The 19,508-nt window shown below is 39.5% G+C and overlaps 2 protein-coding genes across 5 annotated transcripts in view; one reads left to right on the forward strand and one right to left on the reverse strand.

Annotated features, from left to right (window-relative positions):
- The window catches only part of PRKDC (protein kinase, DNA-activated, catalytic subunit), a 213,971-nt gene extending 213,098 nt beyond the window's left edge, over window positions 1-873 (reverse strand). For both annotated transcript variants that reach the window (XM_061598396.1, XM_061598388.1), the window contains exon 1: window positions 352-873. In XM_061598396.1, the coding sequence (XP_061454380.1) occupies window positions 352-517 (166 nt within the window). In that variant the 5' untranslated portion in view covers window positions 518-873. The remainder of the gene's footprint in view (window positions 1-351) is intronic.
- On the forward strand, window positions 472-18,305 carry MCM4 (minichromosome maintenance complex component 4). 3 transcript variants are annotated; one of them, XM_061598417.1, is made up of 16 exons: window positions 472-984; window positions 3,442-3,606; window positions 5,095-5,255; window positions 5,650-5,751; window positions 6,105-6,200; window positions 6,287-6,382; window positions 6,908-7,046; window positions 7,471-7,691; window positions 8,759-8,879; window positions 9,572-9,831; window positions 13,258-13,623; window positions 13,996-14,123; window positions 14,591-14,798; window positions 14,952-15,180; window positions 15,366-15,499; window positions 17,482-18,304. In XM_061598417.1, the coding sequence occupies exons 2-16, from the start codon at window positions 3,522-3,524 to the stop codon at window positions 17,572-17,574; spliced, it is 2,439 nt and encodes an 812-aa protein (XP_061454401.1). In that variant the 5' UTR covers window positions 472-984; window positions 3,442-3,521; the 3' UTR covers window positions 17,575-18,304. The 3 variants fall into 3 exon arrangements, with proteins under 3 accessions (XP_061454401.1, XP_061454395.1, XP_061454408.1); XM_061598411.1 differs by lacking the exon at window positions 472-984 and adding an exon at window positions 1,041-1,380; XM_061598424.1 differs by lacking the exon at window positions 472-984 and adding an exon at window positions 2,695-2,819 and having other exon boundaries at window positions 17,482-18,305.
- Window positions 18,306-19,508: the final 1,203 nt, after the last annotated feature.

Here is a 19,508-nt window from a genome sequence, read left to right on the forward strand (position 1 = left end):
CTAACAAGAAGGCCTCACTGAACAAGCAGTGGATCAGGCCATTAGTGATATTCTTTGCCATTTGCACTTCAGGTGGCGAGGAGTTCCACAGATCAAAGGAACATATAACAATGAAAGCTGCCTCCTACTGAGTCAACCATCAGTCCATCTAGCTCAGTATTGTCTACGCTGACCGGGAACGGTTCTCCAGGCAGATGCTCTACCATTAAAGTATGGCCCTTCCCCAACTACAACTCGTTTGAAAAAAGAAAACTGCTCTCACATTAACCCTATTAAGGTCTTGTTCACCACATCACACGGTGCTTTAAAGCACAGCAAGGGGCATTTCCAACCCCGCGGGCTCTTACGCACCCAGGACGTGGTCTCCACTGCTGGTCACGCACGTCTCCACTACGGAACGGATCAAGCTGTGGGCATGAAGGGCTGCGTTTCCAAGGTCCGGGCTCTGGAGCGTGCTGTGCAGCTGGAGCAACAAGCCCTGCAGTCCCCCACTGGGCGCTTGGAGCTGCGACGCCATACCGGCCAGGCGGCCGCCAAGGACCTGCCACAGGGACAGACCGGTGGGCGAGGTACAGGGAAAGTGGACAGGACCAACGCCACCGTCGGGCAGGGGGAAGGCAAAGAGGATTTTTCAAGGAAGGAACCAGTTCTGTCGTGGGGAAGAAAAAGCTACTCGATTGGCCTCAGGAGAGGAAAATAAGGAGGGCGCCGATGTTGGATAAAACCATTATTGCCTGAAGGATGGGTGGCGTTTCCCGGCCTTAGCCGGAACATATTGAAGGAATGACTTTCGCTTTCTCCAAGCATCAATCTGGTGAACACAGGGTTAATCCCCTTCCTGCTCGGGGTAATACGTGGTTCCTCGCTCAAAGGGCCGCGAAAGTCTGTCAAATAAGAGGCGATACCATTATTAGAATAGGGGCTCAACATTGAAAAAAATATTTAAAAGCAGACCGCCGCCTACTGCTTCCGTCGACTTTTGAGGTATGTCAGTTGGTCCACCTGTTGTTCCATCACAAACACACACTACTCATAGTCCTTGACCCAAAAGTAGAAAGAATAGTACTGGCCACCCCTTTTTCAGTACATAATTGGAATTTCCCACTTTACAAGGGCGAGAAAGCCCGCGAAAGGTTGGAGTCACATGACCCTTTGGGCGCCGATTTTTTCTCTCCTGTTCTGTTTTTCACTCCAAGTCATCTTAAAAGTAGCGTTTTCCTCGCACTGTTTGTTTGCGGGCCTGTACTGGTTTCTTCCTTGGTCGCCTTAAGATTCGCTGAGCCATGTCCTCGCCGGCATCCACCCCAAGCCGCCGCAGCAGTAAACGCCACAGAGCTGGAGGTGGCCCAACCGGCAGCGGCACCCCCAATCCCCCTACGCGTAAGTTGCTGGCCCCCTGCGCTTCTGCAGTTTCAGGCTCCCTTTGATAATGTTTGCACTGCATCTTTATTTATTCGCGAATTCAGAAAGCGGGATGTGTGTGTGTGTCTTTTCCTACACCTGGATCCTACACCTGGATCTTGGAAAGTGCTCCGTGGGACAGCATCACATGTTATTACTCTACTGCAGGAAACACCCGTGTTAGTGTTTCTCGCAGCAGCTGTGCGACGCGAGTGTGCCAACTCGCCTAGGAAAGCGGATTCGGGTGACAATCCTGTACATACTTGAGAGTAAGCCCCGTTGGGATCTATTTCGGAGTAGCTATAGGTCAGGTTTCTCCGGTGACTGCTGGTTTGTGCACCACGGATGGAGGACCTGTGGCTCTCCGCACATTGTCGGACTTCGGCTCCCATCAGCCCCAGCCAGCGAGGCAGTTGGTCAGGGAAAATAAGGTTTTTAGTTTAGCAATATCTGAGGGTCACTGGTTTGTCATCGCTGCTATATACTCTTGTGAAATCCATATGTTATGTGTTTGCTGCTTGAAATACTGGTGAAACATTTTGCAGTTGTAATGTCTGGAACTGCCTGTAGTTCTGTCTAGTACCCATACTTTTCTTAATTTCCAGTGGCACTGGTTGTTGCTGAGTAGCTCTGTTTGAACAAGGGCTTAGTCCTGAGTCCTGTTTACAATATTTAGAGATCGTGTCAGAGCATGTGTAGAAACCCCTTCTCCCCTGGTAGGCAGTTTGCAAACACCAAATACCTGAAACTTCAAATGGGCTTTCAGATGGTTGCTAACTCGTGAAAGATACATCTGCCCACATAAGTGACATTAGCGCGTAATGAATTTCCTGCAGGAAACACTGGTATGGCATTACAATTCAATCTCCATGCATCTCTGGTTCACTCTCCCTTTCTGTGCATGTTTTAACAATAAAGTTCTCTTTCCAACAGTCTCCTGAGGTATTGGGAGACTTTCTTCTTAGCTTTGGTTTCCTGATGCAGTGTTTGTACTTTGGGGGATTTCAAGCCACATTAGTGTTTATCAGACAGTTCATCAAATACTAGCAGACAGTCCCTGTAACTGTTGTAGAGGAAGTTGGGAAAACAGGTGCTTGCACTGTCCTGGCCAGAGGAGCACTGGGTGACAGCCACATTTGACAGAATCCCTGACTATGCTCCAAAGTTGCAATTGCAATCTGTCACCTAAGTGTGACTTTGGCTAAAGAGAAAACAGTGAAAATCCTACCTGTCCCTTTATGATGTTGCTTCCTTTCAACAGGTTCCAAAGGCTGGTGTTTGTGGATTATTGCTTCCCCATCCAGTTCTCTGTTTTCTCCTATACTCCAATCCCAAAATGTTGAGGATGTGTGCCTTTTGTAGCAACAATATGATCTATCCCATGCGTATTTATGTTCATGAGGAAAGGGGTTGAAAAGGTATCCAAATACATTGTGAGGATTGTATGTTTTGATTTAGGTACCACATGCGTGATTTGTATAGTAAAGTGCCAAATCTTTTCCATCTGTGTAATAATAGTAATCTAAACTTGAGTGGAGTGATGCTCCGTTTTTGTATCCATATCTCATTTCTTCAAATATTAAATAATAGTATGGCTCTTCACTTATCACCGATATAAATAGTGCAACTCTAGGATGGAGAGAGCCATCCTAAAAGCATCCTCAAGTTGGTTAAAGTATTATTAGCAGGTATTGAGGGAAATTAGTAGCTGGAGGAGTAACTTTAAGTTGCCGTGTGTAAGTAGTCTTCAAGGGGAACCTATGTTACAACTATCTATGCTGCCAAATACAACCATTATCTCTGCGTACTGTTCTTGTCTGTTTGCAAACCCATGCTGCAATTCTGTTAGGCCCATAACTAGGGTTTTGAAAATAAGAGCTTACTAGGCCTTAATCAAACTGAGGAATAGTGTAGAATAAAATGGAAAAAGAGATGGGCTATTCTTTTGCTGATCTTATTTTGGAAAAATAAACGACTGCTGCTTATCGATTTGAAATGTGAGATGCATATAACAATGTTCTAACTCTCACCTTGTTACAGCTCTTTCTGAAGAGGTACATTCCCCTCCTTCACAACGACGTCATACGGATGACTCCACATCTACAGGAGATTTGCAACCAATGCCCACTTCTCCACCAATTGACACACAAAGCCCAAATGTTCAAGATGCTCTGTTTTCTAGTCCACCGCAATTCCAACATTCAGGTACCTTTGACTTTGGACTGGACAAGGTAGCAATAGTATCATCCTCTTTTTTATTTCTTGTCTAAGTTTGAGATGTTTAAATCAGGATTTTGCAATACCATTCACTGGGTAAACCTGTGGAAAATTAATATAATTTCTAGTTGTTGCTCTTCATTTTGGGTACTGGGGTCTTGCAAAGGAAGAAGAGGCTGAGTCCAGGCTTCAGCATTGTAGCTCCAGGAGCTCAGTGGATATATAGAGTTCTATGGTTTTTGCAGTTCTCTTGATGATGACCATTGCGAAAACTCATTGATGCCAGAAAAAAGTGGAGGAGAATTCAAAAATAATAACCCTTTTAGCGATTATTTTATTAATTAATTTATTTCACAGATTTTTTTTAATCCTGCTTTTTTTTTAGAATCTCATCACAAAATAGCAAATGTAGCATATGGTAATACAAAACAATTTTAAACTCCCCCAAACCTTAAAATTAGGCAGCACATAAAAACAAGTCAGCCCATCATGGTTGTATTAATTGAAGTGGTAAAGCAATTGCTCCATCAGCACAAGGATTTATCCTTGTGTGACAGAGTGACCCCCCTCTCCTCTTCCTCCTGTAGACCCCCTAAATCTGTTCTGGGGGTTCCCGCAACCCTCCAAAGCAGATTTGGGATTACTTGGGGGCAGGAGGAGGGGGAAATCCTGTCGCGTGAGTGTTTATTCTAACGCAAAAAGTCAGTTGAATACTGCCCATAATTAAAAAAGAATAAAAACAGTACCAGTGTGTCAGCAGCCCACTTAAAATCACTCTATAAAAGCAGCAGATAACAGATGCCAGCATGATAATTATATTAAAGACCATCACTAATAATTGAAAGTTAAGGATTCTTAGCACATATTTATCTCAATGATTTCAGTGAGAGAGTTAAAGTGCTTAACTTTGGGAGTGTTGTGTCCATAAGAGTTCATCATTATATTGGAATATCTTATTGATAATATAAGTAAATTGTAGACAGTGTCAAATGGTCAAAGAAAGTTAATCAGCTGATGTAGAGGTTTAAATGTGGTGCCCTCCAGATGTTGCTGAACTAAACTCCCATGATCCCTGACCATTACCTCTGCTGGCTGGGGAAGATGGGAGCTGGAGTCAAATAACATTGGAAGGTCACCCTGAACTATTGTGTCTACTAGTTAATTTCTACATGTTACCAAGCTTGGGGTAGATTCAGATGGCCATTTTTAGCCTTTATGGAATGATCATGATAACTAGACATTTGGTATCTTTGGTGCCTCACAAGTTTGTGACAGTATTGCAGTTCAGTATTAATCTACTGTACTCCAAAAATTCTGCTGTGGCATATTAATTGTTAATAGCTCAAGTGGTCTCTTAGAATTTCTTCCCATCCCCACAAATGATTATTTTCTGTTGGGGGGAAACAAATGGATACGACTCTGTTACAAATACGTTAACATTTATATTCTAAAATAATCACACTTTATTTGATACAGTTCCAATGGACTTCGATATTAGTTCACCGCTGACCTATGGCACACCCAGTTCTAGAGTAGAAGGAACCCCAAGGAGTGGTGTGCGAGGAACTCCAATTCGACAGAGGCCTGATCTTGGCTCTATCCAGAAAGCTAGGCAAGTGGATCTGCATTCTGATGTGGTACGTATTTTAGATTTTACAAGTGACATAGTAATTTAACATATAGGCGGGCCCTGCTTATACGACAGGTTCCGTTCCGGACTGCTGTCGAAAAGCGGAACCCATAGACAATAATGGTGCGCATTGCGCGAAAATGGTGAGCAACAAGAAAGACCGCCGTAAAAGCGTAACAAGCACCTTAAAGCGGGGACTTTCCATATTTGCGCAACGTCGCATTAGCGGAACGCCGAAAAGCAAATTGCCGTAAAGCGGGGCCCGTCTGTACATTGCATTTTTATTGTATATTTACTCAAAATAAGTTTCATCCACTGAATTCAATGGAACTTATTCTCTGATAACTGAACATAGGATTGCAGGCTTAAATGTAATATTGATAGGTTACTCTTCTACTTAGCCAACAGCAGAGGATGAAGTGGCAAGTGAACAATCTCTTGGACAAAAGTTAGTGATTTGGGGAACAGATGTCAATGTGGCCTCGTGCAAAGAAAAATTCCAGGTAAATTGACAATGGCTACTGTACTTGTGCAAATTGATTTAATCCTACATATCAGCATTTATTTAATTTCTTTTTTAAAGTTCATATTTTGGTGTGAGATGGTGATGTATGTGGAGGGAATAACCATTTGATTATGCTTGTGGGAAGCTGTTGTCCCACAAGAGAAGCTTTCTCTAATTCTTCTAGTTAGTAATGTTCAAACAATTGCAGTGTTCTCCTAACATGAAATCAATATCATTCAGTGGAGGAATCACTTAGGTATGAAAATTAATGACATTTTTGGTCTGCCTCAATTCTGCTGGATGAACCTGAACACTGAAATTGCATCTTTATCCTGTTCTTAAAATATTCAGAGATTTCTTCAGCGTTTTATTGATCCAGCAGCCGAAGAAGAAGAAAATATTGGCTTGGACCTTAATGAGCCTCTGTATATGCAACGACTGGAGGAGGTATGTTACAGCCATATTGCTTAAAGGTGGCTTGCATTTTTAGATTTAAATGCTTATTTATTAATGTATGACTAAATATCTTGCAGATAAACTTGGTTGGGGAGCCATTTCTGAATGTAAACTGTGACCATCTAAAGTCATTTGATGAAAATCTTTATAGACAGCTGATGTGCTATCCCCAGGTAAGGCAAATGTTTTCAGTAGCCTTTTTAGTGCAAAAATCACAATATTTAGCCAGAAGTGAAAAGTTTATTACCTAATTTTGTACCATTTACTTTAGTTAGTTCAGCTATGCAAATGGCATGATACAGAGAAAATTTAATGTTGCTGTCATGTTAATTGTTCAGCTGATAATTCTAATAAGTAATTCCCCTTATTTTAAAAAGGTTAGCCATGCAACATTAGGAACTGCTACTTGAAAAACAAATGCAAAGCTTTCTTGGGCAGTTAGAAATAATCACTTGACTATTTGAATCCAGGTAGCTGCATTTAAAAAAAAAACACTAGGCACTGCACCAAAGTCAAAAAAGGACAATTGCCCTGGACATAAGCTTATATTTTTACAGAAATAAAATGTGCTGTAATCATTAGCAAAGCTAGTACTTATCCCATTTAGCAGTCAGTAGGTTTACAAAGTTGTTTTTGTACATGCTGTGCAAATAAATACTGATATATATGTATGGCTTATATCTATCCAATTTGTACAGGAAGTTATTCCAACATTTGATATGGCTGCCAATGAAATTTTCTTTGACCGTTATCCTGACTCAGTATTGGAACATCAAATTCAAGTTAGACCGTATAATGCTTTAAAAACCAGAAACATGAGGAGCCTTAATCCAGAAGGTAAGGTACTTTGGGTACAGTGTCTTCAATATGTTATCAGAAAAACTGTTATATATAAACTGCTTAGTCTCAGGTAAATATATTCCAGAAGGGTAGCTACGTTTGTGTTACACTGAATCTGAGTCCCACTCTATGTCAATATTATGTAGTCTTATGCTGGGCAATATGTCTGTCTCCTTCAGAGGAGAATTTTGAGGAAATTTAATTCCTAATTTACTAGAAAATGATTAAAGCAGAAGAACTTGCATTTCTTATTTACATAAGCAATTCCATAATGGACATTTCTTGCTGTTTAGAGTTGCTGGCTTATTTGGTTCATGTTTAGAGAAGCCAGGTGCAATTTTATGCTAATATCTCTTTAATGATCTACATAATAGTTATATTGAGACATGATTTGATTATTCTTTTTAAAAATATATCATAGACATTGACCAGCTTATCACTATAAATGGCATGGTGATCAGGAGCTCCCAGTTAATTCCAGAAATGCAAGAAGCTTTCTTCAAGTGCCAGGTCTGTGCTTTCACAGCAAGAGTAGAAATTGATCGTGGAAGGATTGCGGAACCATCAGCATGCAAGAACTGTAACACAACGCATAGTATGGCATTGATTCACAATCGCTCTATGTTCTCGGATAAACAGATGGTATGTTTGGTTACAAAGCTCTGACATGCTTATTTTTCAACAGTATTGTTAATGTATATTGTGGAAAACTACTGAAATACTGCCCATAGTTTTAAGTACTACACACCTAGTAATTGGCAGTTTTCTCAGCTTCCCCGGGCTTCATGCAAAAGCTGCTTCTAGTAGTACTTGTCTACAAAAACAATTAATATTATAGTATGGATTTTTCTAATCCATTTAGATATATCGGACATAACACTGAATAAATCACTGTTACAGATTGCGCTTCTTAAAAATCCTTTTTTGTATCAATGACTATTCATTTATCAAGGTTTGTCACTGCCATCTGAACTGCTCAACTCCTTTAAGGAGTATTTGTGTTAAGTCAGATGTAGCTACAGTGTATTCTTCTTTGTCCACTCCACACCTGGAACAAATCTATAGATTGGTGTGGGTAACTGAGATTGGTTTTCCCATTTGAGAAATGGCATAGCTATGTCTGTTTCTTCAAATTCAAGGAGGTGAACCTAAAGATTAAAGAGGAGTAGCAGCAGAATGTGACAGAATCTTGTGGCAACTTAAAGACAGACAGCTGTGTATACACAAAGAGAATTACTTGTAGGAAAGACCTCCATGATTTAAAGAGTGTGATAGCTCTAAAATTTACACCATGCACCCCAAAAATCCATTTGATTCATCCCAAGATGTTGTAGCTTGCCAATTTGTAACCTAATCACCATAATATTGGGAATATTCATAGCTACCTACTTCTACCACCATGTATTCAAAGATGAGATACACAGAGGAGAGGGCAAAGTACTACTAGAAAAGCCCAACTGTGTCTCTTTAAGGAAAAGGCTGTAAATGGTCTGGTTTTACCTTGGTTTTTCTCTAGCAGAAATGTAAGTGGGTAGACTGTTGGTATTTGCCCAGACTATGGGAGCAGAATTGCATGCCTGAAATGAACAGTCTGCACAGGTACTTTTCTTCAAAGAGATATGTAGTTTGGAAAAGCAACATTATTTACTTGTTTTAGTCTCTGCCACCATACCTGATACACTTTTAGCTAAGGATTGTTCTTGTGTCAGATCAAATTGCAGGAGTCTCCAGAAGACATGCCAGCTGGTCAGACACCATGCACTATTGTTCTCTTTGCTCACAATGATCTAGTGGATAAGGTTCAGCCGGGTGACAGAGTTAACGTCACAGGTAAGATGTTTGAACATCAGGGCTTTCCATTAAGTAAAAACAAAACTGCTGTACCACAGTGGTTCCTATAGATATATGAAATAGTAAGGTGAGAGAGGAAGAAGGAATTGTGGCTGTATAGAAGAATTGCCTGGTTATATTTTCTTTTACTGTGGCAACTTTTATACTTTTTTTCTGACAACTGTTAATACCAGTACAGGAGGGCCCCACTCATATGGCGGGTTACTTTCCGGACCCATGCTGAAAAATGAAAACCACTGAAAAGTGGAACTCATTGAATAGAATGGCACGCAACGCCCAAAAACTACTGTAAAAGTGGAACAAGCGCCGTATGAGTGGGGCTTTAGTCTAATTGCGTCTAATTGAGACCGCTGCATTAGCAGAGCGCTGTAAAGCGGGGCCCTACTGTATAGTTGGAAGGATGTGCAGCATTAGATTTACTTTGTCAAACTACCAACATTAATGTACATATAAATATTGTACTTAAACTGCTCATTTTAAAAGTCCTATTAATTACGTGGCAGATGTTATGAGTTGTTGTGCTAGTATGTTTCCATCCAACACAAATGAAAACTTAGTAAGTGGCTGCGTAGCAAAGCCAGAACCTAAAGTTGTTTGGTTAGTGTCTCAGGGAGAAAATAAATGATGCTTCTTAATTTGGGTGATATCCTAATGGCTTCGTGTTTGATCAGGTATCTACAGAGCAGTCCCTGTTCGTGTCATTCCAAGAATGAGCAGTGTGAGATCTGTCTATAAGACACACATTGATGTCATTCATTATTGCAAAACTGACTCAAAACGTTTGCATGGCATTGAAGAAGGGACAGAACAGAAAATGTTTACAGAGGAGCGTGAGAAAATGCTTCAAGACCTTTCTCAGAAACCAGATATTTATGATAGGCTTTCTTCTGCGCTTGCTCCGAGTATTTATGAGCATGAAGATATTAAAAAGGTATGTAAAACTTAAGATTATACATGTTCCACACTGACTTAATAAATCAAACTCTTTGTATAACTATCTTGTTATATGGTATACTTTTTTGACTTTATAAAGTGTTTTAAACTACAGCAGGGCCTTGCTTTTTAGCTCCCCACTTTTCAGCGTTAACGCTAATATAGCGGTGCCAGCAGGGCAATCAGCTGTAGCGCGGGGAGCTACAGCTGACAGCAATCAGCTGTAGAGCTGGGAGCTCGCGTGCTACAGCTGGTCTCTGTCAGCTGGAACACAGCAGCTGGAGCTCCCCGTGCTACAGCTGATCAGCTGTAGTGTACAATCAGCTGGAGTGCAGGGAGCTCGCACACTATAGCTGATCACTATTGGATGGAGCTGCCCGTGCTATAGCTGATCGTGCGCTTCAGCTGATCGCTGTCAGCTGGAGTGCGGCCGCTTGAATACAGAAGAGCCCCACTTTCTTTCTTTTTTTTTCAATAATTTTTATTCAAATTTTCGTAAAACATACAAGACAAAATCATAAAACATTCAAAGACAAAAAACAAAATCAAAAATAGTTAAACAAAAAGAAAAAAAGAAAAAAAAAAAACAAAAATAAAAAATAAAGAGTAAAATATTGACTTCCCATTTGTCAAAGATCAAATCAGTTATAAGTCTATAATATATAGCAATCCTGTCTCTTAAGTCATATTATAAAATCACTTTCCTCCAGTAGTTATCTTACTTAATCATCAAATCTCATAAACATTACTTTATTCTTTCCACAAAAAGTCAAAGAGAGATTTCAATTCTTTAAGAAATATATCTATCAATTTTTTTTTTCCAGATAAGCATATCGATTAATCCATCTCATTACTAATTATGATAATCTTATTGTCATTACCATAGTCAAAATAAACATTTCAATTAATCCATCACATCAGAATCTGTTAGGTTCAGTAATTTCAGTAGCCATTGTTCTATTATCTCTATTAGTTCCATTTTCCATCTTCCATCTTCAGTAGTCTTGTTAAGTCCAGTAATTTCAATATCCAATCTTCCATTATCAGTATTCCATAATAATCTTGCTGTCAAAGCCATAGTCATATAGTAAGAGTCTAATGGGAATTACCTCTATCCCAAATATTTTCTTGCCATCCATTCTGAATAGGTTGCTGAAATACTGCTGTAAAATCATATCTCTGTTCTTTTTTTCAAAATACACTGGGTCATCTCTTAAAAGTTTTTCCATTGTCACATGGCTGCAGTTAATTCCATAGATTTTCTCTATATTGGGCTCCATCACATCATTCCAGTCCAGAAGATAATCCATGCCATTGATAACTTTATCTCTAGAATCTTCATTAATTTCTTCAGAGATAACATTGAGTTCCAAACAATAGATTTTATTTCTAAAGTCCATAGACTCCAAATCTTGTTCCTGTTCCACGTTTGTTCCAATCTCCGGGATCTCCTCTCTCACAGGGACCCCTATTCCAGTCTCCAGGGTCTCCTCTCTCACAGGGACCCCTGTTCCAATCTCCGGGGTCTCCTCTCTCACAGGGACCCCTTCCAGGGTCACCTCTCTCACAGGGACCCTTATATCTTTAATCTCCTGCTTCATTTTACTCAATTCAATTTTCGTTATCTCAATCTCATCCATTATTTTCTGAAACATAGTTATTTCCAGATTCTCAGCCACTTTCTTAATTGCCATTTTAAAAGAAAAATATAGGAAAACCACTTCTTATTTCAGCAACAATTGGGTTAATACTCCAGACTTGATGACATCACAGTATAAACAGAGCAGACAGCCTTATCTCTCCAATAGTTAAGTAAACAAAATGCAGTTCCCAGGATCGAAACAATTAATGGCAATCGTCAAGAAACAGATTCGTCAAAATAAAATAGACCAAAAAGAGAGTAGTCTCAAAACAGTATAATATTTTTCAAAATAAAAATCTGGAATAGAAATCCCTCTTCTGTGTGTATCTTTAGAATGCAAATCCAGGACAGCTTTTTGCAACAAAAACAGAGATAAGCTATTAATTAGTGCGTAGCAGAGAGAAGTTACGGCTCCCCAGTGAGATGTCAAAAACCGATCAATCTGGCAAATCTCTTTTAAACAGCAACAATTTAAGTCAAGTAAAAGAAAAATATAGAAAGAAGGGTGCTTGCCTGTTAGTGCGTTCTCTCTTAGAAGATAAGATGAACGTTCGCTTTAACAGATAGAGCTTGCTGTTGAAAATCCGTCCCACCTTCGTCGGCTGGACCTCGTCCCATAAATTAATGAGATCTGGTCGTCCCAACAAAAATAGGCTTTGAGGTTAATCTCTTCGTTTCTCCCTACCCGGGAGAAGTTTAATCAGTCAAAAAAAAAGAAAAAACTGACTGATATATCTGAATAAGCTTCTTTTGAGGCAGGAGCCCGTCTCAAAAGCAGGCACAGGCTAAGTCACCCTTCCCGGAAGTCTGAAGAGCCCCACTTTCTGACGGTTTTCACTTTTTGGCAGGGGCCTGGAATGCAACCTGCCGCATGAGTGGGGCCCTACTGTAGTGTATTTTAATACATTCATCATTGTTTAGAATTCACAGTGGCTTAAGAGCTCAGACTGAGATTAAGATGCAAATATACTAATTATGTAGTCATACCTTTTATCTACTAAGGTTGAGTTGTGTCCAGTCTTAGGGTACTTAGAGTAGACCCATTGAAATTAATGGGCATGACTATCTTTCATCCATCAATTTCAGTGGATCTACTCTGCATATAACTTAGTTGGATACAACTCATAACTCATAACTTACTTTAGATAGTAATATTGTCCCATATATCAGAAAGCACACATCCTTATTCTATACATTGTCAATTAAGAACTTCCTACTATAGTTGAAATTGCTTTACCTCTAGTGATGGCTAAACGAATAGGAGCAGCTTAGGTTTGGAGTATATGGAGCAAGGTGATTTTTCTTCTTGCTTTGTGTACAGGTAAAGGAGTTTCAATAATCTCTTCCTCTTGCTGTCAGGTCAAAAATAAGCTACTGACTAAAGATTAGTCTTGGCTCTTGTATTGCAGAGATTAATAGCAACTTATAGTATGTTCTTGCTATTAATTGAAAAAGAAGGATATTGAATTGCCAGGTCTGAAATTTATAAGGACCTGAAACGAAGTGACCATAAGATATGTCTGCAGCTGAGCAGGAGTTGCTTTTCTGTGAGGCAATGTCAGTTCTGTGCAACAGATCCGTGTGATTAGGAACCTCTATGTGACTCCATCACTGAGACATAGCCATGTATCTATCTTACAGAAATGCTGCTTCTACATAGCAGTGGGTACACCTAAAAGACAATCAGAAGTCGTTGAGTCATGCCTGTACATATATTCATAAATAATTGTATCTCCTTTTAAGAAAAAAAAACCCTAATCATTTAAACTGTTTGTTCTGCAGGGCATTCTTCTTCAGCTGTTTGGAGGTTCAAGGAAAGATTTCAGCCACACTGGCAGAGGCAATTTTCGTGCTGAGATTAACATTCTGCTTTGTGGAGATCCTGGTACCAGCAAGTCACAGTTGCTCCAGTATGTCTATAACTTGGTTCCAAGAGGCCAGTATACATCTGGAAAAGGTTCTAGTGCTGTTGGTCTTACAGCATATGTGATGAAGGACCCTGAAACAAGACAATTAGTTTTGCAGACAGGAGCCTTGGTCCTCAGTGACAATGGTATTTGCTGTATTGATGAGTTTGATAAAATGAATGAAAGTACAAGGTCGGTGCTTCATGAAGTCATGGAACAACAAACACTGTCTATTGCAAAGGTAAATACTTGCCAAAATATATCTGCCATAACTAGCTACTTTCACTCTATGAGAGATTCTGATCTGGGCATTTGCTTCCTTCTGTTTCATACTCAGATGTGAATGCTTACATTTATGTAGCCAAACTGGCACCATACACACGCACACAAGGGGAGGTATAGCAGGCTTGGTTGATGTTTTCAGAAGTACCAGAAAACTGTGTTTTAACAAAAAACAACAACCAAAAAACATAAAGGGATTGAATCCTATAACACAGCTTAATATTTGCATTCATTGCTGCAGCCTGCATGTAAAATGATACCCAGTCTTGACTCTGCTGCTACTATTATTACTATAGCTATAAATGAATTTCAAATCTCTTCTTCCTGACAGGCTGGAATTATTTGTCAATTGAATGCTCGTACCTCTATTCTGGCAGCTGCTAATCCAATAGAATCCCAGTGGAATCCGAAGAAAACTACCATTGAAAACATTCAGCTTCCCCATACGCTGCTGTCTAGGTATATATACTTTATGTATGCATTAAACATTCCTCTTTGAACAATTACTATCCAATATTACATTTCACGTTGTGTGGAGCACAAATATCAGAAGCGTTCACTGTCCACTAAATACTTAAAGCTTTAGTATGCTGCAGTGGGAAGCATTTTGTTTTGAGTCAACATTGGAGCTGTACTAATAGAAGCCTACGTGGACTGCTAGCTGACAATTTGAGGCTTTTTCCTTGGGCCTGAGAATCCATGGGTTCCATGTTATGAATTTACAGACTGTGGGACAAATGTAAAAGAATATACTAGTTTACTTTCCATACATGGAGAAAACATTGATCATTTTAGTGCTTGAATACACTACCATTTATGACTGATGCTAAAATAGTGTCAGTTTCTGACAGCTTGATTAAATCCATAAGGAGGCAACAGTTACAGTGGTGGAGAAATTGTTCATATGGCATTATTTTTCTACATAGGTTTGATCTCATCTTCCTAATGCTGGATCCTCGAGATGAAGCATATGATAGGCGTTTGGCTCATCACTTGGTTGCATTATACTATCAAACTGAAGAGCAGGTGGAAGAGGAGTACATGGATATGGCGGTATTAAGAGATTATATTGCTTATGCTCGTAGTTATGTCAGTCCAAGACTAAGTGAAGAAGCAAGTCAAGCTCTCATTGAGGTAAGTGGAATTGGTTGTTCTTAATATTCAAGTAATTGGATTTATCTTCTTAAAATGTGTGCAATCATCACTAAGTGTCCATCTAAGTAACATTCTAAGACTTAGGAATCCTTGAAAGTGTGTACAGTGCTTTTTTCCTTTCTCTCACATTAGGCATATGTGAATATGAGGAAGATCGGAAGTGGCAGAGGAATGGTTTCTGCATATCCTCGACAGCTGGAGTCTTTGATTCGTCTGGCAGAAGCTCATGCTAAAGTGCGCTTTTCTAAAAAAGTAGAAACAATAGATGTTGAAGAAGCAAAACGTCTTCACCGTGAGGCTCTAAAACAGTCTGCTACTGATCCAAGGACCGGGATTGTGGATATATCCATTCTCACTACAGGTCCATATCCTAGATAAATGATTTCTTGCTTAAATAATGCTGCACCATGATCAGCCTGAAACTGGCTTATGCAATAATCTATGGACAGAATTCTAATTTGTAGCTGTGGAAGTTTTGCAGAAGTCATTCAAATGACTTACTACATTACTTGGAAATAAGCATTGTGACTTTCTGCATTTTTCAAGGGATGAGTGCCACTGCCCGTAAACGCAAAGAAGGACTGGCTCAAGCTTTGAAGAAGATTATTCAGTCTAAGGGTAAAACACCAGCTCTAAGATATCAACAGCTCTTTGATGATCTTCGTGCACAATCTGAAACCGTAAGTTTGTGTATTTAAAGGCTTACATGCCATGTCTGTGCTATTCAGTTTCATAAGTACAAAATATCCAAAAATTGTCTTACCTGAATCCAGTTCTTATGAAGCTATACAATGAGTTGCCCATTACATATAATCTTGAGCATTGTGATTGGGGGGGGGAGTGTGATGATGTGGGTGGCTCTGTCGTAGTTGCAGCACTGTCTACAAACTTACTGCGTCCCCTCCTTCCAGCTTCTTGTTTTCCTGATTATCTGACTGGAAACTGGACTGCATACTCAGTAATTGTGAAGAGATTCGAGACTAAAACAGACAACTTAATCAGTGTCTTTTCTTCCTGAGAGTTGTCTACCATCCAAATGAAAGACCTTTTTCACATTTTTGTTCTAATTGTAGTTTTCCATTGATATTTATGTTGCTGTAAAAAATATTGAAAAAATCTGAATTGTTTTTAAAACTCATATTGCTGTCTGAACCCATATGAATTCACTAACAGGCAAAAAAACTTTGCGGTTTAAGAACGTACCTATAGCCCACAGCTATTTCTATCAAACTTTAAAAAGCAGGGAAATTGGGCAGCTATAGTGAATGCACCAGGGGAGCAGGAGACCTGAACTCCTCTCTGAGATATTGTACTGCCCTACAAATTGGTCAAAATGCAAACACCATTTGGGTTGGTCTTTCACAGTCCAATCTACTTCCTGCGTAGTTTGGAAGAATTTGGTAACATGATCAGTTGCATACTTTTTGAGTTCAGTGGGATTTATTTCTGTGCAATCATGTTTGAAAATGGAAATGGACTGCCTTCAAGTCAATCACCTATGGCAACCCTTTGAATAGGGTTTTCATGGTAAACGGTATTCAGAGGTGGTTTCACCATTGCCTTCCTCTGAGGCTGAGAGGCAGTGACTGGCCCAAGGTCACCCAGTCAGCTTCATGGCTGTGTGGGGATTAGAACCCTGGTCTCCCAGGACATAGTCCAACACTGACCTAGGGAAGGGACAGGGAGGGGAAGGGGAGGAGATTGGGTGGGTGAGCACTGGGCAGAAGGGAAGCCCCTTTCCTTTCCAAAAGGAAAACATTGTGAACAGTATCATTCAGTGAAGGGTGCTGAGAGTTGCTAGGATAGGAGACATCCTGTTCCCCTCAAAGAGCTTCAATCAGAGTGACTGACTGTTAAACCAGTCTGGCTGCTGGAGCTCTCTCAGTGGAGTCTCCTCTCAGCACCCTTCACAAACTAGACTTCCCAGGATTGTTTGGGGGAAGCCATGACTGTCTCAAGTGAAATCAATGTCTGGTGTGGGTGCGGCCCCCTGATTAGGCAAGGCCAGCAGCTGTGAGTCTGGCTTTTAGAATTCTGACAGTTGGTTCTTACTGAGCATGCCCCGCGTTATCATAGGCTGCCAGCCAAAATTTCTTAAATTAATTAAAAATCAGCCAGGCATTTTTTTAAACTTTTAAACTGCAGAAGATGAAGGTCAGCGTATGGGGCAAGGTCAGTATTAGGATTACAGGTACTCTGTGAATATGGCTGACTCTCGTGGCTGTATAATCTCCCATATAACCCTAGTATGTTGTAGAACATTGTAGCCTATTCTAGGGTGCACACTCAGTTCATGTGTGGTACACCCAAGTGATTAGGTCTCACTGTTGCCCTGCATGAACTGAGCATGCAACAAAAAACACATTCATTGTTCTCCTAGAGCTGCACATTGCAGGGAGAGCTCAATAGGCAGGAAAACTGCCTTTCCAAGATGTTTGGGTGTGTTTAGTGATCCTCTCATGGGGAACCCAGTAATAAGCTGCCAGGGAACCCCTGGATGCTCAAACACAATTTGAAAACCATTAATGAATTCTAACTTGTCTTCATGGAAAACATTGATTATTTGTTGACGTATAATAGCTTCAGTGTGTGCAAAGGTAATGCAGTGTTTGGGTTTGTGTGTTAATTGTATGTTAATTTCAGTGTCTTTTTTTTCTTTAAGGCTGTCACTAAAGAAATGTTTGAAGAAGCACTTAATGCATTGGCTGATGATGACTTCTTGACTGTGACTGGGAAGACTGTTAGACTGCTCTAAATAAATCCCTAGCTTTACAGTAACAGAACCGTAAAACTTAGTTCTTGCTGTAACATGACTTTAGAAAATATGCTTATGTAAGAATACCGTTTGTTAGACTCGAATTGGACCACCAACGTGAGCACTGAAAAATGTCAAAATTTTAGTTTTTAATGTTAATTCATTGAGCACAGTGAATTTTAGCACACTTTCTCTCAGCATTTTATAAAAAGTAAGTTCTAATACATGTAATCTCAAAATATAAAAACTTAAGGATACCAGTATAATATGAATGCAAATTCAAGAATTGCATGTTGCCTGTAGCACTATTTCTTAATATTAGATAAACACTCACGAATATTTTGTTTGTAATAAGATGCACATTACTGACTTGTGCATTTTTAAAAATCTGAAGTAGATGTATCTGTTTGACTGAATGTGGTCAGTTGATCCTTCGTGTATATTTTTCTCTGTAACTTGGAAAACAGTAAAACATAATTCAGATATCCTGTTGAACCATGGGTTTTGCTAATCAGTAGTGAAAAACTAGCAACATGGCTTGAGTTTCTAGGCATACAGGAGGAAACCATGGCTTAAAGCTGCTTGTCTGGTTTCGTATTTTAATCTAATCAGCACTCCATTTCATAAATTCACTCCATTTTGCATAGCACAGCAACTCTTGAGATGGAGCAGCCACCCTAACAGTATCTTAATAGCTTGTTTTCTCAGCACCTCACACACCATGATTTGTAAGCTAAGGTGCACTCAGATACAATGTAATACTACAGTGTAGGATATCTAAATGCAGTGGACAGTATTCAACTAATCTCTTGTGCTAGCAGAATGATTTCAACTAGTCCAAAGGGCTTTCTCTGCACCCCCAGGACAGTTTTAGAGGATATACAGGGTGCATGTGGTAGAAACGGAGGTGAGACTGCCATTATGCTAGTTGAAGTCATTCTACTCGAACAAGAAGTTAATTGAATACCACCTAGTGTAAATTCAATGTATGATAGAGACCCAGGAAATACCATGGTGGTGTAGTGGTTGCTGGTTGCTTTTGGTAGCAGCCACTCCTATTTGAGATTCTGTTTTGGAGGGTCATTGATCTGTGGTTACCAGGGGCTGCTGCTGGAAGAAGGGCAAGGGAGGCTGAAACACCCCCTTTGATACTTTGGAACTCAGCCAATGAACTGGGGACTGCTCAGAAGCCTGACTGATAGCTTGCTCTAAATTTTGCTCTTGACATGTTTCCTTATAATAATAATAATAATAATAATAAATTTTATTTCTGAGTCGCCTATCTGGCCGAATCAACGGCCATCTAGGCGACGTACAATTTCATCAATAAATACAATAAAACCACAAAAATCATAATAATAATTAATAATATCAGTATTAGTATGAGGTAAAGAGTCTTGCCATTCATATTTGCCTCAGCCATATCCATAAAGTTCAACAAAGGAAAATAGGTACTGTCTCTTTCTAGCAGACTTCTGTGCTGGGTTTTTATTATTTAAACAATTTATATACCTCTTGTATTTAAATAAAACTCTAAGCAGTGTACAACATCTTAGAACAGCAAAACAAAAACACAATAAAATAGCAACATATAAGCATTGCACATAAAATTAAGTACAAGAAATATAAGAAATATGAGAACATAGACTAAACAAAATATTCCCTCAGCTTCAAGAAAAAATTAATAAAAATCAAGTTAAAAAGAACAGTTTATTTTTAAACATAGTAGATTAAACAAAATAAATCAGTTCACTTCTTAATGGCAGTATAATGAAAAGGGGAAAATTAAAAAAGCCACCCCCTTTATAATAACAGAATTTCACCTAGCTACAGTTGAAAACAGATACTCAGTTTACTCAAACACACCCTTACAACATCAACACACTCATGTTTATCAAACATACCAACATTTAAACCAACACCCTCAAGCTTTA

This window comes from Rhineura floridana, chromosome 1 (genome assembly GCF_030035675.1).
Source record: "Rhineura floridana isolate rRhiFlo1 chromosome 1, rRhiFlo1.hap2, whole genome shotgun sequence".
NCBI classification, from domain to species: Eukaryota; Metazoa; Chordata; class Lepidosauria; order Squamata; family Rhineuridae; genus Rhineura; species Rhineura floridana.

What these genes read in the sequence shown, in the direction of transcription:
- MCM4 (XM_061598411.1), top strand. Translation starts at nt 1,284, where the DNA reads ATGTCCTCGCCGGCATCCACCCCAAGCCGCCGCAGCAGTAAACGCCAC. An exon ending in TGGATCTGCATTCTGATGTG is followed by an intron (nt 5,256 to 5,649) that starts GTACGTATTTTA and finishes TCTTCTACTTAG; the next exon opens with CCAACAGCAGAGGATGAAGT. An exon ending in TATATCCATTCTCACTACAG is followed by an intron (nt 15,181 to 15,365) that starts GTCCATATCCTA and finishes GCATTTTTCAAG; the next exon opens with GGATGAGTGCCACTGCCCGT.